This window comes from Taudactylus pleione, unplaced genomic scaffold, assembly GCF_031769625.1.
Source record: "Taudactylus pleione unplaced genomic scaffold, aTauple2 ptg000073l, whole genome shotgun sequence".
Taxonomy (NCBI): domain Eukaryota; kingdom Metazoa; phylum Chordata; class Amphibia; order Anura; family Myobatrachidae; genus Taudactylus; species Taudactylus pleione.
The window spans coordinates 7,921,367-7,946,653 of record NW_028284475.1 but is presented as its reverse complement, the minus strand read 5'-3'; the positions used below and the strand labels follow the sequence as shown (position 1 = coordinate 7,946,653).

At 47.1% G+C, this 25,287-nt stretch overlaps 1 protein-coding gene across 2 annotated transcripts in view; it reads left to right on the top strand.

Moving 5' to 3' along the window:
• The window catches only part of ADAMTSL4 (ADAMTS like 4), a 210,893-nt gene that overhangs the window by 147,981 nt on the left and 37,625 nt on the right, over positions 1-25,287 (top strand). For both annotated transcript variants that reach the window (XM_088467660.1, XM_088467661.1), the window contains exon 6: positions 4,676-4,812. In XM_088467660.1, the coding sequence (XP_088323786.1) occupies positions 4,676-4,812 (137 nt within the window). The remainder of the gene's footprint in view (positions 1-4,675; positions 4,813-25,287) is intronic.

Genomic DNA, 25,287 nt, shown 5'->3' with positions numbered 1-25,287 from the left:
TTCCCAACTGTCATCTCACAGGCTGTTTGAAAAATGACAGTTGGGAGCTGATTGGCTGGCACCTTATCACTTTTCACTCTGTCCCCTAACACTGCTTAGTAAATAGACCCCTAAGCATTCTTTTAGGCTTATGTACTTTGTATGTAGGGAAATATGTGGGTGTGTGTGTGTGTGTGTGTGTGTGTGTGTGTGTGTGTATATATATATATATATATATGTATATAAAATGTGTGTGTATACTGTATGTGTGTGTATGTATATATATATATGTGTGTGTGTGTGTGTGTGTGTGTATATACTGTGTGTGTGTGTGTATATATAGTGAATATATATTTCTATTGCTGCCTATCGCCATGTCTTAGTAATTAGTGAATAACAGAACGGCTCCTCTGTGAATTGTAGTCCTATTGGGTGACTCAGTGTTTAGAGTTGCTGCCATAGCTGGAGGACATGGTTGAGAGTTCTATCAGGGCTCCATCTGTGTGGAGTTTGCATGTTCTCCCACACTCCAAAGACCTACTGGTAGGATAATTGGCCTATGTCAAAAAAGGGACTCTGGTGTGTGTATGTCTGTGTGACAGGGATGTAGATTGTAAGCTCCACTGGCTAAATATTGTCTGTAAAGTGCTGCGGTGTATGAATATAGCTGTCAGTAACTAAATTCCAGCCTGGCTGATGTTGGTAACACCCCGCTCAGGCAGAAATACACAATTTACAAAGGTATGGGGGAGGTGTATCCAGCTTCTGAGAGAGATAAAGTAGAGAAGTTCCCAAAGCAGCCAATCGGCTGTGACTGTCCTTTATCTAGCACAGTCTGACATGACAGACGCTGGTTAGTTGCTTTGGGCAACCGCTCCACTCTATCTCTCTAAAGCTTGATACATCTCCCCCTATGTGCGAGGTCAGAAGTGTCCCATTTGAGTGAACGCTCTATCCAGGACACCTCTCTGTATATTATGACATTAGCAGATGAGCACAGCTTTGTTTCTTGCACTGGGAACAGCTCTGACTTATCCTCACACTGGAGTCAGGCTGCTGTTAGGACAGATGAGGAAAATACTGTAAAACACAGAATGACCTTGTTGGATTGATATCTGGCCCAGGCTACAGACCCTCACGGCCAGATGTCCCCCAGCTGTGCGCCGTTCCCAGCTCTCCAGGCAACAAACGGAGACATTTCTGCTTTCAATCTGGACTCTGAAGAGAGGTTTTGTGGATGTGATCTGCAGAAGCCAGGGAGGTCTCACATACCACAAAGCAATGCTCATCTGCACAGCTCTGATCCCCAGATATTTATTAGCATCATTATTCCTAGAAAAAGACAGTAGAGAGCTGGACAGTCACCAATCCCTCATAAACAGGGCTGTGCCGTGACGGGCCCAGGTACTGGGGGAATATGGCCAACTCTGTGTCCCTGCTCATTAATGTGCATTACAATTACATTGTGCAGTGATCAGCGGACCTGGTCCTCATTCAGATCCAGGAACCATCGTAAAGGGAGGTCACACACTCAGACGCGCACACATAGAAATTTGTCCTTTTAAATCCTGGGTTTGCTCCTGAAATCGATAAGAGATTTTATACTGGTTTGGTTTAACTTCAATTATCTAAATCTGAGTGACTTCTGTATTAATCAGGATCTTGCACCACAATTTAGATGTTCCGCTGAATTCAGTCACTTGGATTTATATGCCAACAATTAAAAAAAAAAAAAAAAAGAAATATATATATCTACATAAATAATAGAAATTGTAACCAAATAATCCAGAGCCAAAAACACGAGTGCCTATTACCTAGCTGCCATAACAGTGATTTCCACGATGATTACAATAAAATCTTGTATTACACCAGTTTATGAATAAAGTCTCTCAGAGCCCGCTAAGGGACACTGCGCTGCCTTGGAGCTAAAAGTCTGGAGAGGTAAAGGTTCACTTACCACTGGGCTGGGCCAGTCTCAGGGGGTGCTGGACTAGATAGTAAAAAGATAGACAATGTCTAGATAGATACCAGATATTAGACAGTAGGTCGACTGGGACTGAAAGGCCGACATGTATGACGTTCGACAGACAAAAGGTCGACATGAATAAGGACGACACATGATTTTTTTGTTTGTTTAGTTTAGGGTTAGACACTTACCGGAGCGTTAGGGTAAGGCACTTACCAGGGGGTTAGGGTAAGGCAGGGCTCGACAAATCCCAGGGACCAGGTCGCCATGGCTACCAGATTGTGCTGCCTGGCTACCAGATTTTGCAGTGAGGGAGGAAGCAGATCCTCATCAGCTCTGGCAGAGATCTGTGCCTATAGTATTGCGGTGTTCATATCATGCACAGGAGTGCATGTGCTGAGTGTCGCCTGTGGTGACTGCTGTGCCCATGTCTGTCCCGGCCTGCGCTGACGACTCCTCTCCATCCTGTCCTGCTCTGATCCCTGCTGTCTGTCCCAGTCTGCGCTGATCCTTCTGTACGTCACGGCTGTCTACTGTCTCCAGCTGCATAGAGCTCTCCGGTAGTAGGGTCTATGCGTGGCCAGGGATTGCGGAGCGGCTTCAGGGGGATAGTGGTGTGACCATGAGGGGTACTTTCTGGCACCATTACTTTTGTGAAATGTGGTCTGTTATTACTGGAGGGTGGGGGTGGGGTAGGGGAGCTGTGCAGACCAGTGAGGGGGCCGCCATGTTACTGTTTCCATTCAACTAGTGTGTATAACAGTTGCATAACACACAGAGCTGTGCTCCTTACTCACTCCTGCAATTTTTTGGGGGGACGGTGGTCTGGTTCCTACACTTTCATCCTGGCTCCTAGATTTTAGAAAAATTTGTCAAGCCCAGGGTGAGGCACTTACCCAGACGGTTAAGGTTAGGCACTTGAAGGGACGGTTCGGGTTAGGTACCAGGAGGGAGGGTTAGGGTGAAGATTAGAGCTAAAAAAACAACAAAAAGAAATGTCAACCATTTTTGTGTTGACCATTTTCATGTCGCCCTTTTGACCCTGTTGACCATTCGTACCTGTCGACCTTCTTGCACGTTGATCTTTTGTCCTTGTCGACCTTTTGTCCCAGTCGACCTATTGACTGTGTAACATCTGGTATCTATCTAGACATTGTCTACCTTTTTCCTGTCGATCTGTTAAACTACGCCCAGTCTGAGGGGATGTGCGTATCGTGACTCTGCTTAAATACAGATATTCTTCATTCTTGACATTTTTTACTGACCTGACTGTGTTTTACCACTTTCACTATACTCTGTAATGTTTGCACAATGACACCCTACTGTATGCCTGTGCGAATAATGGCATTCCTAGTAAGATAACTGAAAAGAGTAGTCCCTTTTTAAAATGTATTTTATTCAGCTTGTTTCCAATTGTACAACACATGTAAGAAAAAACAAAAACGTAAGTAATATAAAGTCTGTCAAGTCACTAGGCTATCTCCATGACACCAGGAGCAAGATGGCTGCCTCCAGTGTATAGGTGACTGGTACACTTTAACGATCGTCTTTCCCTAACGTTATTACCTTTTTAAAAAGATCTTTGCTCGAGTTTCCTAAACGAGTCCACAGTGTATCTGTGACGATTTTGTAACCCCACCTAAAGGAGACGGAGGTCAGGAATTGTAGTCTCAGCCCAGCAGATGTTCCCGAGCTGTTACGGGTTTTGTATATCTTTTTATTATTATTGTATGTGAGGGAATCCTAGTTCTAAGTATCATTTGAAGCAAAACATATGCTGTAAAGTGTGTTTACCAAAGAGACGCGGTCACTGGTTGCTTATTAAATAACGTGTGCGCTTGACATGAGAAATAGAATAATGATATGTTTGTGCCAAGAATTATGTCATGGAAATCGCTTTTGCGCTATAAGAAATGCGCCACAACTGCTTTGAATGGTGCGGTTAATTGAATTTTTTCCTTTACCGAACCCTGCACGAGCTGGTGCCTTCCTTTCCATGTGGGCTAGTGATCTTCTCACGTGTCTGTAAGCATGTTAGAAAGGACAGAATACACAGGACTGAATTCACTATTTAGGCTCATTATCATGGACCTTTTCGAAGCAGCTGTTTTGGCAGGTAACCGTTTCCAAGTGTTACCGCCACCGGCATCAGTCAGGTGCACATTCAGCTAAACGCACTGAATGAAATGACTGCTGATATGTATAGCAATTCTTTGTTACATTTCTTACTCCTTTTCAATTTTTTATTTCACTTAAAAAACAAGATTACCCTTAGTACGTGTACTTGAATTTTTGTTTAGCCCCGTAGCCTAGATTCATCATTTTATAGTGAAGACATTTTGTGGGACTCGTGAGACCTGAAAGCTATAATATATATGTAGCTGGATCATTCAAAGTACACAGGCTTGGGCCTCTCTGGGGAACTAGGCCTACCAGAGAGGGGCAATTGCCCCTCCAAAATGGCACATGCATGGCTACGCCCCCTGCGATCTCTTGGTGGCCCTAAATACAACTGCTCTGTAAGCCCCTATTGGGGGGGAACATCGCACAATAGTGCTGCAACTTGATTCTTCTGTTTCCGAGTTTGGTTCTTGCCAATACCGTCAAGTAAGTCTACAGAGAGCAGCCATCTTAGACGATGGAAGGACTCAGAGGAAGTGTTTGTAGACCTGTTTTTATAGAAAACAATACTAGTTTGTTTTATATTCTCTTTTTTCTTTTTGTTTATAGTGAATGGAAATCAGAGATGTGCCTTGAATTGTCGCCCCATTGGCTATCGTTTCTACGTACGCCACACGGAGAAGGTACAAGACGGCACGCCGTGTGAAGCCGGTTCCTTGGATACTTGTGTTGATGGACAATGTCTGGTAAGCCTGGGGTAATCTATAGAAGCTCGTCTATGTCGTCTAGACCCATAGTGCGAAAAGCTTAGTGTTTACTGTCGCTGGCTTCATAACGAGCCTCCGTTTTTTTTCTGGGCTATGTGTCAATGTTGACTGGACCGCTAAAGCAGTCTGCAATCGTACTGTATATGGCGAGTAACCTGACTTTGTAAGGTCCTACAACCTTCTGACAAGAATGTCTTTGGGATTTAATGAGGTAAAATTTAGGTTTCAGGTCCAAAATAGGCTTTAATGGATGGCTCATACTGCACTGACCACTATGTTCAAAACACGTAGCCGTCAGGAGCTGGAAGCAACCACAGATCTATCACCGACTTATCAGACAGTCTCACAAGTACATGCTACAGTGACTAAGCGTGCAGAACATGTGCTGTAGTCTCAGTTGTGGTAACTTCCTTACGTTCAGTCAGGAAACCGAGAACTAACAAGAGCATAACTTATTATTTGTGTATCATTCCCATAAAACATGTGTGCTCCCTACTGTAGGCCACTGTGCCTCTTGTGTGCTTGCTTTTATAACAATGAGGAGTGTATAATTCTGCTTGGCTATGCATTACATCTGGAGACCTCAATAGCATCAGTGGGCCTGTTTCCAAGATGTACGCAACCCCTTTGGTTTACATACGTCTCCAATGGTGTGCGATCTGCTCATGTGCAAATCTCTCTTTCGGCGAGACCGCAGGTAGTGCCCCCAAGCTGCAGCGTTAGTCGCTGCGCCCGTTTGGGGGCGCTGACGGGGCGGCAGCAGCCAGCATTCATCGGCTGTGCAATAGCATGCAATTCTGAACCAAGCCCAGTGTCACACATTTGATATATTTATATATTTACTCCCTACCGTTATCACGCAAAATGGTGGCCAAAAATTCAATTGAAACCTTTTGATAGCAACAAAGGGTCTGTTATATTTTGACCACATACCAAAACAAATGCCAAATTGGCATGTGAGGACTACGAGGCAATACACATGCCCCTCAATCTGTCATCCCAAATGCAGACTTTCCCAGGCTCCTGGTGCATTTACATTATCTCGCGTTTTGTACATTGGATTGGATCGGATTCGGGTGCTAGAGCAGATGTTGGCAATCTGTCATTAATCTTTATTTGGTCTGTTGCTGGCACAATGTAGCCAGGGGTCATGACAGATATGCCGGTGGTTGTGATTCTGGCGCCGGGATTCCGACTGCGGTCAGGATTCCGGTGCCGGTATTCTGAGCTACCACCTTCATCACTGTTGGGATGGTAACTACGTCCCAAACCAACAATATGGAGTAACACATTCTCCTATATATGTATTGCATTATCAGGTTCTACAAAGTGTGACTTTGATATAATCCAAAGAATGAATATATTGGTAGGACATCTTGCTTGTTCAATTAGCTGCTGGTATAACGAGTGGAAATGGTTACCCAAGAGTGCGATCCTTCAGATTGAAGTTTAATTTGGGCACAAATGTTTATTAAGTGATGCCATATACTCCATGATCAGTGTGACCAGTCCCGCGGGCAGGCAATGTGTCCTGCAGCTGGCACATTTCTCTTCTCCCTAGATAATCCCAGCATTCGTTGCACCGCAACACATACATGTTTAGCTTGTGGCAGAATGAAAACTTGCTGGTTCCCATGTATGAATAACTCCTGAGTGTACACATTCATGCTCCTCGCCTGCCTGGAGACGCTGCAAGCAGTTGTATCTCACATCTGTTTATAGAGATCGGATTTGCTACACTGTATCCCTTTACAATAGTAGTGTGTTGTTTTAGTGCTGGTAGATTACAACAATGGGAGTTTTATTTTGTTAACTTCAGAAGACTTGTCCAGAGTCTGGGATCTGCTACACTATGTAGACAAAAGTGATTGGACACCCCCTGCACAAGCGAAATGCAAACCACTGCACGTGAGTTCTAAATGGCCACTAATGTGGCGGTGTTGACAAGACCACTTGGGAGGGAGGCCCGTGCACTTGCAGTTCTATGGAAACGACTAATGCGTTTATCAGGACGGCAATGCCAACTGTCATGTTTCCAGGGCGACGCTGGACTGGTATACAGATAATCCGGTAACCCGGATGGACTGGCCAGCTCAGAGACCAGATCTTAACCCCACTGAGAACCTCTGGGAGGAATTGGAGTGACGGGTGTGTTCTAGGCCGACTCCACCTTCTTCAGTGTCACAGTTGGTCACTGTACATAGGGCAGAATGGCAACACATACCGCCTGCTACTGTCTAGGAACTTGTGGACAGTTTGCCAAGAAGGATCTTGTCAGTGTCCAATCACTTTTGACTACATAGGGTATAAACCCAGCTCTGATACTCACCTGGCCCCCACCATTGCTTTGCAGTAGATACAGCTGCATATCGGGCATATAGAGCCATTCTTCATGTTGTGTGGAGCACTAAGCTCTTCAGATCCGTGGCTCCAGTCCAGGTTCCACTCTCCGACATGTGTACTTTATTATCCTGGACAGCGGCCTGCAATCCTGAAGTCAAACAGGCCTGCGTTTTCCATCCCTACCCCCATCAGCCATTTGCAGAAGACGATACCGCATCACATGAGCGTGGCACCATATACTGTCTCATAACCAGATTATTGTGTGTTTGTCTTAAATATCGCTACTTTCCTTCCCTCATCCCGATCACATGTGTGATGGAATTCCCCTGCAGATTTTCATTCCAGGAGGCATTGTGACGTTCTATTCGGACCATAATTCGTCTTAATCCCTTTCAGGACACAGTGAGCCGATTGGATTAACACCCTCAGATCTAGTGATATCATGACACACATCTACACTGGTATAATATATGCTTCCCAAATTGTATTAAGCTACTTGTTGCCCCGATCAGGCTAATCTTTAACATAGGAAACCTATTATCAACATATTGTATAAATTATACATATATTTTTTTTAGCTTTAGGGGGAGTGTAGTTTTACTTGTTTTATTCTGTGTGATCTCCTTTCTGTGTTACTGCGGAGCTGTGGTTGTCATCCCTGTTTCTTCTCTTAGTTTGTGTCTTGTCCGTTCACTGTGCCGCTAACAGATGGCTTTACTATTGCATATTAGCTGGTAGTGCTGTCTGTAGCTCAGGTAGCCTGTGCAAGACCAATACCGGCTACACACCCTAGTGATATTGGACAATATAATCCGAAATGACCTAGTATGGTCCAAACAAGACAGAAAAAAGAAACAATGCAAAATAATGTTTATATAGCAATCATTAATATAGTCATACGTCATGCCTGTGAATGTCAGTCACCTCCTAAAGTCACTGCCATCTTCTCAGCTCTTTAGAAAAGCCCGGGTGTGGTTCATGGTGCCCTGGGCACTTGTCACTCACAGCTCTCATCCAAACGTAGTTGTCGGCTTTTCACACCTCCTGTCTGGTTAGCTTTGTTAAGTCTGTGGCAGGCTGGACTTAGGGGTCTATTTACTAAGCAGTGTTAGGAGACAAAGTGAAAGGAAATAAGATACCAGCCAGTCAGCTCCTAACTGCCATGTCACCGGCTGTGTTTGAAAAATGGCCGTTAGGAGCTGATTGGCTGGCACCTTATCACCGTTCACTTTATCTCCTAACACAGCTTAGTAAATAGACCCCTTAATGTCACAATGTCCTGCCCGCTGCAGCAAGATGATGCAAATTGCTTTATCACAGCATGGTGGGCGAAGCTTAATGATTATCATACTGGGCTACACCCACCGTTTGTCTGCTATTGCCTAATGGTCTTCGCTTTAGAGCAGGCCTGGCCAACCTGTGGCTCTCCAGCTGTTGTGAAACTACAAGTCCCAGCATGCCTTGCCAGAGTTTTAGCATTCCCTAATAGCAAAACTGTGGCAAGGCATGCTGGGACTTGTAGTTTCACAACAGCTGGAGAGCCACAGGTTGGCCAGGCCTGCTTTAGAGGGAGGTGGTATGTGCATAAAGTATGCTTAAAAAAAAAAAAAACATGGTGTCCTCCGCCTAGAGAAACTAGAAATGGTAACTATCCATTCGTAGCCGCGGAGCGCAGTATGGAGTCTCCTGATGTCCCATAAATCGGTGTCTGAGGTAGAGTTATGGGTGATAACAAAACTGCAGACCCCCTGTCTCCAGTACAGCACTTCCCCAGACATAGGGCCCCATTTAATAATGTGAGATATTCTTGTTACAGTATCACTCGCCACTGATCTTGAATGGTGCTCCAACCAATCAGCTCCTAACTGTCACTTTACAGGCGGAGTTTGAAAAATGACAGAAGTTGATTGGTCAGAGCACCATTTAACATTATTAACAAGAATATTTATTTATTACCAGTTATTTATATAGCGCACACATATTCCGCAGCGCATTACAGAGAATATCTTACCATTCACATCAGTCCCTCCCCCAGTGGAGCTTACACTCTATATTCCCTATCACATGCTCACACACATACACACCAGGGTTACTTTTATGTTGGGAGACAATTAACCTACCAGTATATTTTTGGAGTGTGGGAGGAAACCGGAGCATCCGGAGGAAACCCAGGCAAATGTGGTAAATGTAGTAAATGTGCCCCATAGTATTTTTGTCTGGCCCTGCCGCATGGAGATTGCCAGACTGTGTGGTATAAATTGTGAGCCTGTCCTTCGGGTGCTTGAGCCAAGTAGCAAGAATAGGATCTGCCAGCACGTGACCAGCAATTTCCAAATCCGTGACACAAAGACCTAAGCGCTATCTTCATTCTGCTATTTTTCTTTTTTATTGTTATATAATCCTAATTACTTGGCAATAAGCTATATCTACATGCATACAATATACTAAAAATTCTGCCTATGGTATGCTCACTTTCTAAACATTCTTTAATCGTGAAATTATCGTGAAAATCGCTTCCTTCTCTTATGTAGTGAAGAGTTAAAATGACAGCTGTAATAAATAAGGCGTAATGGATTTTTTTTTTTAATTATTATTACTGGGGCACTGCACATGCTATAACCTGTACAGCACAAGGCAATTGCAACTGAATATTTTTAGATGCGCTACGTGGTTGTGTACTGATGACTCTACCTGCTGTAAATCAGGGGGGGGGCGTGGGTAATAATGACTGAAGCCAGCATTCCTCGTGTATGAACAGAATAAAGAATCTTTGGTTACATCTGAAGCTTTATGCACATGCAGGCTAAACTAAATGAGAGAGGGTTATTGGGTCGGATGGAGCATAACCTATATGAAAACGGGAATGCATGTGGTGTGCAGTGTTCCGATTAAGTTACTAGGCATTGTTTCTGCGTAACTCCTGACTCTCAGCTCAGATAAGTTATATACGTAGCCTATCCATAGTGTGTTGCAGTAGTACCTATGGGATCCGATCAGGGTAGAGTTTAAGTAATTTAAGGGGCTGCACACAACTTTTAGCACCGTACATAGGGCCTGATTCTGACCCGCTCGCAAGCGGGTCGATGGTGCCCTAGTGCGCATGCGCGCGACGGAGGCCGCTCCGTCGTGCGCATGTGCAAGACCCGGCTAGCGACGGTGAAAGCCGTCGCTCCGGGTTTCGCACCAAAGGGGGCGTGCTGTCGATGTTGATTGACAGCACGCCCCCTTTGGTGGGCGTGCCGGGGGCGTGGCTGCCAGACGGAGGCGTTCCCATGGGAACGCCTTCCGTCTGGCTCCGGCCCCACTGACCTCACAGTGAAGTCAGTGGGAGTGATTTTGGCTCTGATAGAGCCAAAATCACTCCAGGGCTTGCGGTCACCGAGACCCTATCGCAGGGTCTCGTCGCAAGCCCGATGGTCGCGATGGTCTTGACCATCGCAACCATCTTTTTGGCCACTCGCATATCCTGTGGGTGGTAACCCACAGCTATGCGAGCGGCCAGGAGGCCGCTCCAAGTTTAGGTAGGAGGGCCCTGATTCAGAGCGAGCGCTCTGGTCAGAGCGTCTGGCTCTGAATCAGGCCCATAGTCCGTAGCTGAGCGTCCGGATCTCAGTGGTAACTACGCTTGCGGCTGAATGAGCATAACTGGGTTGGGAATACAAAGATCTGTCTTACTTCAGAGAGGTCTCTTGCACCAGATATAGGTCTGGTTGTAAGTGCGCGCTGCTAATGACGTCAGCTTTGCATAGATGGGGGGTCAAGCGGTTGCATAGATGCATTCAGCACAGCAGCCGTACGGGCGATTATCTGCATTTAGAGCCGTGGACACAGTCCGAGCAGAATTGCATGTAACTCTGAATCGACCCCCTACGTCTACTGTAATTACACAGAGGGCTGTTACTAGGAGTGTGAGAGCGGTGTCGCTGGCCAGGGTGCACCTAGGGGGGGCGGCACTGTTGCTTTCCCGTGGCATCTGTATTTGGCTTGCAGGGGGTATACAATCGGGAAACCGGCTGCCTTAATACCGACAGCCTGCTTCCTGACTGTCATATCCCAGCGAGGGTGAAATGCCGGGCGTCTAGATGTAGATGCCTGACATTTCCCCGATGCCGGGAGACCGGTGCCTGGCATCCCGATCGAAGGGATGCCGGGCGCCGCGAGCGGACAGCCATGCGGGGGAGGGTTAGGTTTAAGGCACCCGGGGGGGGGGGACTTAGAGTTAGGCACCCCCCCGGGAGGGTTAGGCTAGGGGGAGGGAGGGTTAGGCACTCCCGGGGGAGACTTAGGGTTAGGCACCCCCCCGGGGGACTTAGGTTTAGGCAGCGGGGAAGGGGGGGGGGTTAGGCACTTAGAGGGGGGATTAGGGTTAGGCACTTGGGAGGGGAGGTTAGGGTTAGGCACCCCTAAGGAGGGTTAGTTGGTTAGGTTAGTTTATACTTACCTTAGCAACTATCGGGATTTCCAGCGCTGTCGGGCTTCCGCTGCCAGGCGCTGCCAGGAATCGAACCGCCATGCGGCCGGCGGTATTTCATACCGATTCCGAGCCGGGTGCCTGTAACGACACCCTGCAACCTGTAGTGCCACTGCCTGGTGCATACTTAAGACACGCCTCTTGTTCTTGGTCCCATCGGGCCAGCCCTTAGACATGACAGCACATTTTCGGGGGACACCCCAGCACACGGTGGAAAATCGCCATGCTAGGGCACTGCTTACACTGCACTGTACACAAGTCACCGATGGGGCTGCCATGTACTAATTTTGCAGATGGAAGCATTCTGCTTGCAGTGTGTGTTTTACATTCTTGATGCACCTGACTTAACACAATAAGTGGCTGTAGGTTCCTATAATCGTTATACAATGTTTGGCACTGAATGGAAAGTTTGGCATGGTTTATATGCGGCATAAGAAAACGTAATTAAAGCTATCTGGTATTTCCATCTCTGCATTATGGGAGCTGTACTGATTGGCAGCATAATCATATATTACACACGGTCCCCATAGCTGACCAGCTATTTTCACGCCACTTAGATTCGATATTCAGTAAAACAACCCATGTTTTACTCATTGGCACATTTTACATAACTAATCAATGTTTCACTTGAACTGGTGCAGTAGTATTTGTTTAGAATGTTTACAAGTGCCATAGTTTGACCTCTCTGCAAAAATATTCCAAGATTTACACCTTAGTGTAAACTTAGCAACGCGCCATTATTAGCCGAGTCTGGTCGTAAATGCCAGGCTGTCACCATGCCCCATGACCCTGCCTGGGTATTGGCTGGTTAAGCTCTCTGTGCATTGCTACTGGTGTGACCTCGCAGGCTCCTAGAATCACCTCACAGTATCCTATGTGGTAACTGGAAGCTGTACTGGACACAGCTGTGGTCAATTATAACTTGACATATGGCATGCAGCCTGCAGTCTCTGTTTTACTGGAATGGATGTCTGCTCCGTCCAATAGTTATATCAGAGGGTAGAGGAAACTGCCAGCTACTTTCCTCATCTCTGTGACCTTATTAGTCCTCTAGGAATAACACTTTATGGCCTGCTTAAGTTTCCGTATTCAATTAGCTTCAAGAACCTGAGCCTACATGGAACCGGCAGGTGAAGATAAACAGGAGTCTGTGTTGCATCGTTACAGCACTTTATAGACTTCTGCTGCATTACACAGCTCTTTAAACCGGATCTATTAAGTACAGACATACAGTGGAAGCAGCCATTTTGTGGACTAAATCAACATTCAGCCCATCATTTCACTAAGATGGGCACAAGTGAGGGGTAAGTGTCTGTGACGTGTACCTAGGGCAGTTTTTACTAGGGATGGCCATCGGTGGGGGAGTCCATCGGCGATTGCCATCGATGGCACAAAAGCCATCTATGGTGAATCATCGATTGTTTGCACCTCCTCGATGGTCAGCTCTGCTGCGTACACAGCTGGCCGCGGGCCAATAAAAATAAATTGGGGGTGGGGCTTAGCAGCTGGGGGCGGGCTGAACTCTGTCCTGCCACACACAAGAAATCAGCTCCCACTCATCCATCGATGGTAGAGAACCATTGTTTCTGTCATCGATGTCAAAACTAGTTAACATCGGCCAGCAACCATCAATATTTTGAAAACATTGAGGTTTGATGGCCATCGCTAGTTTTTTTTTTTTTTTTACATAATCCCAAAGCCCACCATGGAGGAACTATTGGGTGAAGAATTGACTGTGTGCTGGAGGGTTGTGGCCATTTTATTGTGATGCAACTATCTCCTGATTTAATGAAATTCACCAGGATGTGTGCTACAAGAAAATGGCTCTCCGCCACACAGTTGTAGTGGTTGCCTATACTTCTCCCTAGTGTTTCCTTGGGATAACTGGCCAGAGAGATTGTCCTGCACACAGGATATATGAATGAAATTCAGCTCTAGATCTATACTATATACAGGATATTCCCAATCCCTTTATTATTTATATCCTAATTGTAATACCCTGAAAGAAGTAAGCAAGCCGAGGTCTGGTGCCGTGTGCCCGTCCTTATAGTAAGATGAGGACGGTGTCTGAACTTGTATCAGTGTTTTGATACACTGGGGGGAGCTCATGAGAGAACTTGGGACAGCCATGGTCAGCCAAGTCTTCTGGCACATAGAGAAAAGGTAGAAGGGGAATGACCTATGTTGGTCAGAGGAAGAGAGAAAGTAGGTAGTGTGAAGGTTTGGAAATGAGAGATGCCCATGGGGAGGGGTGCGGACACGCCCCTTGGGTGGAGCAGGACACACCCCTTGGGTGGAGCAGGACACGCCCCTTGGGTGGAGCAGGACACGCCCCTTGGGTGGAGCAGGACACGCCCCTTGGGTGGAGCAGGACACGCCCCTTGGGTGGAGCAGGACACGCCCCTTGGGTGGAGCAGGACACGCCCCTTGGGTGGAGCAGGACACGCCCCTTGGGTGGAGCAGGACATGCCTCTTGGTCAAGATGTTCCTTGTGCATTTTCCCTGATTTCATTTTTTTTATCCCTAAAGTTGGTAAGTTATTCTGTAATTGGTTGAACAGAGGGCCTGATTCAGACCCGCTCGCGAGCGCTGAGCGCTCGCAATCAGGTTGATGTTGCCCAAGTGCGCATGCGCGAGATCCGAATAACGACGGCCAAGCCGTCATTATGGGTCTCGCACCGACAGGTGCGTGCTGTCGATTGGGAAATCGGGCATACACACTTCATGATATGACCTTTTTGTCATTCCGTTTTGGCTAAATCAGCCAAATCTGGTTGATATCGTGCAGGTGTGCACCTACCCTTAGTGTCCCATGGTGTAGGGTGGAAGAACCCCTCTCACCTGCTGCTGTGCTTAGCAGAGCAAGTACTGAATAGATGGCGTGCACACACACACGTATGGTGTCTACTCAGAGGAGAGAGAGAGCTGGGCATTCCCACAGGATGCTGAAAAATCGCCCACGAGCCCCATCCCTTTTTTCGGGCTATATGCTATTCATACATTACAGTGTGAGGGCTGGATGTACTAAGCAACAAAATCAGGTTTACCGCAATACATATGTATTTATGGTTCCCTATATGCATTACAGTGGTCTGCAGCGGATATTAATTAACGGCGGTATGCATGAAATAAGTGGCAGGGTGTATTGCATAGTATATATGATGCACCCTGCCTTACCTTTTCATTATTACTAATAATATAGAAATGCTCTGATTAAATTCTTTTTAGCTTGTCTGTTAATTTGCTTATGCGTTTTAAATATGATTGGTTTAAACAATGAAATCTGTCCTTGAAGGGAGACGCTCCCTATGTACATAATATAACGTATTATTGTCACCCTATAGTGCAGCGTGTTTACTGCGGGGATTGTAGCACTCAGCATACAGGGAAATGTCCATGTGGCCATTCACGGACAGAAGGAGGAATGCCATGCCGATGAACTATGTATGAGTTAATGAATGCCCACTAGGCTCTGGAAGCCAGTTGTCTGCCCCCTGGGTGCCCCAGCGGCCCCCTTTTGGATTTCCTATTCTCTTTACACAGTGAAGTGAGAAACGACGGGCTTTCTGCTACAGCAACTATTATCCATGGAACGGAAGTTGCTGCATCATTAATTTTGTTACCCTCATTCTCACAGAGTTACATTGGGACCTTTCTCTTCCACTGAATGATCCAGTCTCTTAGATGTCACAGACAGGAGATATCCAGCCAGCTGGGGCAGGGAGTGGGGGCTGAGAAGCACTATTTCAATCTAGGCTGCGGAAAGCTATTTCTAAAATATATATATATATTTATATATAATATAACTGAGCACTGTAGCTGACCACCCAGCAGGGCCATCCCTCGTACCGGTCATCACGGATGTGTCACTTGTCAGAGCCATACTGCTAATTTGGGGGCAGGGATCGCTATTGACTTCTCACACGTCCCTTAGTGACACTGTACTGACACTCGCTGGATGGGTTTTAGAGAGGACATTCCCCGCGTCTTCCCTACAAATAAACACGGGATTAGGAAGCAGAAGGCAGACTTTTCATTTAGTAAATAAATATGCATTCCTCCATACTGCCGTGGATATACTAATATGTGTAGGAAGGGAGTTTGTGTACGTGCTACAAAAACATGGTGCCCTCCGCTTAGGAAGACTAAAAAACATGACGTGTGATGCAGGATATATATCTAATATCTCCTACTGTACATCACTGTATAGATAATACTGTAGCAGATATACTTAGTAGTATTGCTGTAATCCTATAAAATCTGTTAATTTTGCAGGATTTAGAGGCTTCATAAATGGGCCCCTTAGTGTATTTTTACAGTATTAGGCCCTCATTCAGAGCCTCTCGTAAGCGGCCGCTCGTTCATTATGAGCGGTGTTCGCTCATCTGCGCATGCGTACGGATTGTAATACGCATGCGCGAACCAGTCAGTGCGGCCGAAAATCGTTTGTTCGCTAAATAGCGAGTGCCTGCTATTTTGAGTGACAGGAGGAGGCGTATGTGGGTGGTAACAGGGGAAGGTGCTTGAAAACGGGGAGTGGAGATCAGAACGCAGGCGTGCTTAAAGGTCAAAACGGGCGTTTTAAGGGTGTGCATAATTAATACAGCAGCGTCATTGACCACGTCACTTGGTTGTTTTATAGTCAGAACTGCTCGCAAGATTGCGGTAGGAAAAACGAACCACAAGAATAGCGAGCAGTTCATACGCTGTTCGATGTACTCGATTAATCTAATAAATAGTGGACATGACGTATGGTGCGAGCGGCCAGGGGGCGTATTTTTCAAAATTACGACCGCAAGTTTTGTTCGCTCGTTCAGACATAGAGGCGTCAAAGAGCGAACGGTTCATTTGAATAGCCACCCCCTTTTTCTGAACGAGCGAGCGCTAATAGCGTCCGGCTCTGAATCAGACCCTTAGTTAGGGCCAGGTTATTTGAGAGAATAGAACAGGAGATGTAGTGGGTGAGACTGACTGACTGACTGCTGTGCAAGGCTCTTAAAGAAGCACAATGGGCCCCCACACACAGCAAGTCCAAATCACCAAAGCACAGAGGAACATTATAACGTGAACATTTTTTATTCTGTCTGACTGTAAAATCTCTTGTGGTGCGTATACTTTATGTGGTGTTACAGCCCCAGCCTTCTAGGGGTCACCGAGACAAGCAGGTTCTAGGATGTCCTGTCCATTTCTCTGTACGGTCTAGATATCGGTTATCCTGTAAAGTGGACACTTTGCAGTGACGTCGTCCTAGATCCATGCGAAACGCTGGCCTATAAGTGCAGAAATCAGTGGAGAACGAAGGGTGTGACACAAAGCAGACAGGGCAAATCCTAAATACAGATGGAGCACTAGTTATTCCAAATGAGATCATCGTAACTGCAGTCATCTTGCAGAGCTTAGCAATCGCCCAAAATGATCAAAATACACCCGCAGTGACAGGGACGCCGATGGGAGACCATCGCTGTGATGTTAAAGTGATCGCTATTTACTTCAAAGCTTGGGGACCGTCCGTGCTACTGCGCCGGCATGGTCATTACACCTCGCACGTGCGAGTGCCCAATACAGACTAGGAGTTCTTTGGATCCCACTCCTGGTAAATGTGGTGGCGTGTAGACCATAGTCTACAACGGCTTACACTATCAAAGATGGCGTTGGCTACAGGCTGGGGCGTATTAAGTCTCCAGTCTGGGGCCCCCTCCTCTCTGGCCAGCAGAGCACTGAGCGCAGCAGTAGACTCTGAGCACTAGTCTGCTCTAGAGTCTGCGGTGTCTGTTGTGGTCCTCTCTAGATACATCCCGGGGATACTTAATATAATATTTATTTATTCTGATAAATCGATTTGCTCTGGGATCAGGCCTTGTCCAACTAACTCTGGGCCTCCATTGTCAGTCTCCAGATGTTCGTCCAGGATGGTCATGGAGTCCCATTATCACAGTGACAGCGTTCCCCTATCGGCCCCCCATGCTCTGCTTTGCTGTAAGTGCTGCATTGGAACGTTGATGCTGCTAGAACATATTGTTAGCACATGGAAACCAGGCGCCGTTCAGGCACAATGCCCCAAGTGTGCCCTAATCTCTTCTTAAACAAGCCCCTTGTGTCTTCTCAGCCAGCTGTGTGACATCTCAGGGTCCTGGCCGTACAGATGTGTTCACTTCTCGCAGAGAATCGCAGGCATTACGGGGGCCTTTACATTCCGATATTGGCCTCATTAGCACAGTTTGTTGGGTTTTTATGTGGAATCACAGTTACAGCCGAGAAGAGGGGAAAAAAAGAGGGCGAGTGAATGGGGGGCCCTCCAAATGACTCCACTAATTCCTGTATCATTCACATGTAAAAGCGCTGGCTTGTGGTAACTACATAGCTGTAACCATAAAGTGAGGAAAGCTGCGTATCTCTGGGGAGCCGTCAGAGCTTCTATAAAGTGTCCCCTGAAGGCTGCGAGCCCTGCATTCACACCCGTACACCACAGTCAGCGCTACAGGGCAGGGAGGCGGTGAGGATGTACTGTGTGATCCCGACAGTCTGTCAGAGCAACCGCAACACATCGCATGTAACTGGCTTGGCAGAGAGTCACAAGCACCTACCATGTTTCATTACATAAAAAATCTCTGCAATGTTTACTTTTCTCCTGCTCCTATTTCTTAAAGTGGCAGCACCATTCCTATCATGTACAGTGTAAACTAAAGTTTCCTTTCATTAAAATTGTTATTTAGCGGTCTCTTTTTTTTCCTACATGGTGGAGCTGCAGGCGATATATATAACTATAGTCTTTCTCCCTATGGGGCGTATGTATCAAACACCATTTTTCAGGAGGTACCCGCAAATGTTTAGGATCCCCCAGGATGTAAGAAGGAGGGGCTGCAGCCGGTATCTGCCTCTATGTCCAACAGCAGTCTGATTTACCAAGTATCTTCTAGGTGACTTTAGCTGCTGTAGCCTATGGGCTAGACGCCGCAGAAAATACTGGGAGGGGGTTCTCCCCAGGGATGGAGTATGGAATGCCGGAGCTCAGGATACCGGCGGTCAGAATCCCGACACCAGGATACTGACAGGGTTAGGATACCGACACCTTTTGGTAAGTATTCTAAACCTACCCCTAAACCTAACCATCCCCCCCCCCTCCCGGCAGCCAATAGAGGAGTGACGTTATCCCTACTGCAGTGGCTTCACTTCTAGCACATCACAGGGACAGGCACCTATCAGAGCCCCTCTACCTGTCGGCTTACTTTAATAAAAATCATTGTGAATCTTAATTTCATAGGGGCCTATTTATCCCTTGTGGTTTATCCCTCGAAGACTAACGTTTTTGGGGGGTCCCCGCAAATATCTTGTCTCTCCTGGATTGTAGCTAAAGGGAACCAAAGCTTATATCGGAAATATCTGCTGGGATCCCCTATTTTTGACCAAAATCTACGGGAACTACTTTTCTGCCGACTTACTGAGCCAACTTGGCCCCGGTAGCTAACTCCATCTGAAAATGCGTCAGCTACATATTACAAAAAGAATCGGGAGTGGGACCCGTAGGATCCCCCCCAACACTCACCACTCACATATGTGCGGTCAGCAGACCACACATGCGCAGTAATGCAGCGCTCCCTTCGCAGTGCTGGGCTCCTCTCAGATCTCCCGTCTGTGCATGCGACCAGCCCAGCGGTACTACGACCCAATAATAATATCATGTATAAATATACACCTATGTCTCTTGGGTATATTTATCATTGGTGCTGGTGGGGGCCTGAGAATTAGTATTTCTTATTGCAGCAATAGGCGACTATTTTTCCGGGGCACTTTCCAAAAAAAATAGATGGCGCCAACTTTGGGAAAAAAATTTCTTCCTGGTTTCCACAGGGACTTCATTAAAACTATAGGCCGCTGCAGTATCAGTAATGAGCCGGTGATGTATGTTTACCAAGGTAGTCTGAGCCAGTGAGTAAGTAGAACCAGGGATATGGCTGGCGAGCCTGACTGCTGTGCGAGGCTCCTAAGGGGACACAGTGGACCCGCAGACCAGGCAATTCCAAATGAGTGACGCACAGCGGCTAACTGTAACACTATAGCTACCATGTATTTAAAACCGTTCTCTACCTTCATTTGTTTTTCTCAGCGCTCGGGCTTTCTATAGCCGTGGTCCTGTGGCGGCCATGATTGTTGCATTGACTTATAAACTGTTGTGTTTACAACTTTCTATTGTTTCCATAATCAGGCCAAGTTCAGTGTTTATTTATGTATGTTCTCCATGTGCTTCACCCGTGGATTAGAAATTCGCCCTTATTCCCCATGTTGTGTACATCATGTTGCTGGACCTTCGTATTATGGCCTTATGATTACCCCGTGTTGCTAATGAGCTGAAGGGTGAAAATAGGACTATGGAGAGGCCGCCGCCGGTTGAGGGACAATACTGTCGTCACATTAAAATAATAATTTTTAAGCGAGAGACTTGCAGGGACAGCCGCTGAATCCAATGTCTCCAGCCGAAGCAACCCCGACCTCTGGCCAGCAGACTCCTTTAGTCCTGTAAGTGTGATTCTGTCTTCTGTGAGGAGTTCATGCTGGGGAAAGGTTGTAGGTAACACGGATGGCAGACAGATCCGTAGGAGACGGAGTCCTGCTCCAAACATGCAGACATGGGTCTCCAGCAGCTATTGAGACCACATGCGAGAGCACAAAGCCCTCCCAGCCTTTGTGATGTACAGCCAGGACCACTGGTCCAGTTCCAGGGAAAGTACTTGACTGCAACGAGAGACAATGGGATGTTACATAGCGGCCAAGCTCTTTAGTGTCTGTTAACCCATACTGGGCCAGGTTCTACTAATATAGAGGGCATCAGGCTGCCCTGTGTACAGCGGGTGCCATACAGCTTACACTTCATTAGCACAACCCAGCATGTCTCTGGAAATACATGTATGCACGGCATATGGATTCATGTTTCCGAATCCTGACCTCAAATTTCTTTATTAGTGTCATTGATAAAGTTTATTTTACCGATTGCTGTTTAACCTCTGGGGTTAAGCCCAGTGTTTGTATGTGCAGGTGACGTCAGCTATACAATATGGTTGGAGGAAACGGTGTAATAATTCCTAGCACTTTTTCCTGTAGTAGATTAAGAGCCGTATTCAATTTGAGCCAAGCCGCGATACTTTTCCGCCTCCCAGACATTTCGCCTGTTTTTTAAGCGGAAAAGTAACGCGCACGTGCCCACTTTACCCCATATTCAATTTGAAAGTAGGCGAAAACGGGACCTGGCGAAACTTGAACAGGTGGAAAGTACTGTCAGATTTGGGGAAATCAGCCTGACACCCCCAAAAGATGCTCTGACATGGGGGTTCCCTACGGTACCCCCCGATTTGGCTTGCTGAAGGTATTTGCTCTCTTTAAACGTACTCAATAGCTGCTAAATAGCGTTTTTGTATAAGTGGTGCAGAATAGTATTCAGGAGTAACTTTTGCTGAAAATAAGTTATCCCAGCAAATTTGGGGTACTTGAAAATGGGGGTCAGCATATTTATAAGTTGCTAAAGTGAAGTTGAAAAAATCGTGAAAAATCCACTTGCCGCAAGCACCTGCAATAAAAAAACACTTGGGGCATACTTGGGGACAACACCCCCCCCCCCCCCCCCCGAGTCAAGTTCGCTAGTTTTTAACTTCGTACCCCAACTTTTTCGCCCCCTTTTTCTATGTCATTTTTTGGGGTGTCCTTAAGTGTTTTTTAAACATTTTTGACACAGTTTACCTTGGGGGGACTGCCTGAAGGCAGCAGGGGGGTTCCCGCCATGTTACACCCCAGAACCCCAATTCTGCACTTTTTTCCGCCTGCTATTCATAGGCGAAACTTTTTTGCCTTGTACATTGTAAAACCCCCGTATATGGCATTTTCGGGGGTTTTACCGCATTTCCCATATGTACTAAGCACCAGTATGCGATGCATCCGGTGCTTCATCCCGGTGGGTAACACCATCTTCAGGTGGCGCTACCCAATAGGAGCCTGTGCACAGAAGGATGCTAGAGGGACTTCTGAGTGTTTGAACCTGGAGGTCCCTCTATCCGAGAGTATCGCAGAGGACAGATCTTATCGGGAGAGCTGTCCTTTGTGATTGTATTCGCATTTTTAGGTACATACCGCAGTAATCAACTGCCGGATGTACCGTATCGCGGATGGCATGCTTAGTATTTACTAACATTTGTGTATTTGCGCCATGTATATTCTGTAGTGACTTATCATTGGAAACAGTAAGTAAACAAGTCAGGGTATTATCAGACATAGAGCTAGTAGGGTCCTGTGTGAGATTGTGCAAGATATAGCAAAATAGCCATGTGATAGATGAAGTCATACTACAATACATATTGGCCCAGGGGCTATATGGTCCAGTCATAGCAGCATTGTTAGTTTGGGGTCAGAGTAAGAATATATGTAAGCTTTGTGTACAGACTGTGGTGCAGGGGTAATTGAGTAGTATTGCCTAGGTGGTTAAATGGGTGGCTCAGGAATCTGATTTGCCTGAGAGATGAGATTTGGAGGCTGGAGCTCAGGGATTCCACAGGTTTGCTGCAGCCCACAAGAAAAGTCCTGTCCTCGGGAATTGGAGAAGGTAATGGGCCATATTCAATTAGCCGCAAGATTATTTCAGCAGAGATTAACATTGATATAGCAACTAATATCTGATTACCGCAGCTATGCGCTGTCCCGATTCTCGCGCTATCCAATTGGAAAAAATGTAGGAGCTCATTCAGACCCGCTCGCTAGATGCGTTTGCTCACACCCAGTGTTTGCAAATCCAGCGCACGCCCAGCAAGGCACGCAATCGCACGGCAAGGCATTAGACGCCCACTATGTCTTGATGTGCGATAACTTAGTGTATGCAGACGCCCACCAGCCATTCATAAGACGCCCACATGCGCACGTCATCTCCTGGAAGTGTATGTAACCATCGGTATATCGAGCACCACCGAATGCGATCGCAGCGCTTGAGGTTGACTATACCCTGCCGCAAGCACAGCGATCACTTCAGTGTGAAATACAACCAAGTGACGTGTGCTATGACGCTGCCTGTTAATTATGCACGCCTTTGTAACGGCATTAAGACGCTCAGGCACGCCTGCGTTCGCACCTCCGCTTCCCCGTTTCTAGCGGCCAGCCCGTCACCCACAAATGGCTTCTCCTCGCACTCATTCTGCCGGGCTGTCTATGCGCAGCGAGTGAACACTTCCCGATCTCTCGCAGTGATTCGCACATGCGCATTGCATTGCAATGCATGCGCTGAAAGCAACAATCGGCCAGCTATGAGGCAACGTATCCTAACGAGCGGGTCTGAATCAGCTCCTTAGTGCGATAGTTTTTTCAACAAAACCCAGTGGTGAAAATGACAAAATCAAATATTGGATAACATTTGTAGATGTCTAGTAATGTCCCCATATACCTGTCCCACATCATTTAACCCATTATGCTGCAATTTGCAGAATTTCACCCCAATAATGACATGTAACTATTGTTCCTATTAAGGTAATTTAAAACTTCTAATTGACTACTTGATCATTAGAGGTAGGGTCCCAGGGGTTTTGAACCAAGGGCCTGATTCTGACCCGGTCGCAAGCGCTGTGCGCTCGCAACCGGGTTGATGGTGGGCCAGTGCGCATGCGCACAACGGAGCCGGCTCCCTCGTGCGCATGCGCGAGACCCGGATAGCGACGGGCAAGCCGTCGCTCCGGGTCTCACACCAAAGGGGGCGTGCTGTCGATGTTAAGTGACAGCACGCCCCCTTTGAAGGGCGGGCCGGGGGAGTGGCTGCCCAGACGGAGGCGTTCCCATGTGAATGCCTCCGTTTGGGGGTGGCCCCACTGACATCACGAGTGATGTCAGTGGGAGAGATTTCGGCTCTGTTAGAGCCGAAATCTCTCTGGGGCTTGCGGCAACGAGACCCTACCACAAGGGTCTCGTCGCAAGTCCGATGGTCGCGATGGTCTTGGCCATCGCGATCATCTTCCTGGCCGCTCGCTATAGCTGTGGATGGTCACCGACAGCTATGCGAGCGGCCGGGAGGCCGTTCAACAAAAAAAAAGCCCGGCCCTGATTCAGAGTGAGCGCTCTGTCAGAGCGTCCGGCTCTGAATCAGGGCCCAAGTCCCGGCATAACAATTTTTCCCAACTCTGCACCTGCTCTGAAGCCGCACGAAAAACAAAGCGGTTTTAATTCCGATAGAAATGACTGCGGATAAAAGTTTTGTGGCTAATTGAATAGGAAAAACCTCTTGCCTGGCCGAAATCTCTCGCACCCCAGGAAAGGAGAGGGACGTTCTTGCAGCCAATTGAATAAGCGCCTATGAGTGTGGGTGAGAAGTGCAGAGTGGAGGGGTTGGGAGGTATTTTGGCAAAATATTAAGAGATTATGTGGCCGCAGTTTTGTTTATGGCCTTGTTTGTTAATAGAAGTATTTTATATTGGATGAGATGAAATACAGGCAGTGAGGAGTAAAACGCTGCATTCAAAATAGATTGTGGAAGACTACAATAGTCATTGCTGGAGATGAGTGCATTATTATTATTATTATTTATTTTTGCAGTGTCTTGCAGTGAGAGATCTGCGTATTATTTAGATGCAGGTAACAGAATTTGGATTCCGGTAGAACGTGAGGAACAAAGGACGGTTCTGAGTGAATGGCGACACCTAGGCAGTGAGCGTGAGGGGTAGGGTTTATTTTTGTGTTAACCGACCTTAGGATGTCAGGTAGGTAATTTCTGGCTGCCAGTGGGAATATCATTAGCTCTGTGTTGGAATGATTGAGTGTGAGGCAGTGAGAGGTCGTCCAAGATGAAATGGAAGCGTCTATTACATCTGTGCCAAAATGAGCTGGCAGGCACGTTACATCTCAGGCACTGGTGCCAGAGTACAGGCCAGCCAGTATCCTGCACACTGAGGTATTCAGAGCCTCACTCAGAGTTGTACCTTGTTCTGATATTTACGCAGTTGAGCGATAATTGGCAACCTGCGAATGCGTCTGAGTCGTACGGCGCATGCGGCAAGGTCCGTCACCATAGTCGCTAGCAGTGGCTATTTACTCGCTGTGTGATGGGAGCATTTGGGGGAGGAAACGGGGAGCGTGAGAGCAAAAAACACTGGCGTGTCACTTCCTGCGTCTGCAATCCCATGCGCAACGTCTCCGTTCCCGCGGCCCATTCTGTGCAACCATAGGGTTACTCAGAAGACTACTAATCGAAAGATCTGCTACTGGTGCTGAGTCTTTGTCCGCCAGTAGGGCAGATGGGCCGGTCCGGCGTGAAACCCCGAACCGGCTGAAAACGGAGGCGTGCCATTTGGTCAAACCCCCGGGACTCATGGCACGCCCCCGTGAGGTGTGCCACACCCCTTTTGAGATTAGGCCACACCTCTATTGCACAGATTAGGCCACACCTCTCTTGCTCAGCAGCCCCAGTCCGTCCCTGCCTACCAACTGTCCTGATTTGAGGGCATCCGCCATCTCTATTTAGGCAGCAATGTCCCATGGGCCAGACATGTGGGAGGTATGTCCTACTGACTGCTGCAGAGCCATGCCAGCCGTAGTGAGTGGATGGTCGTGCCCCCCTGTCCAGATTCACGGATCTGAAATGTTGGGAAGTACGGCCAAGTGCATAAACCGCTATATATTAGGAC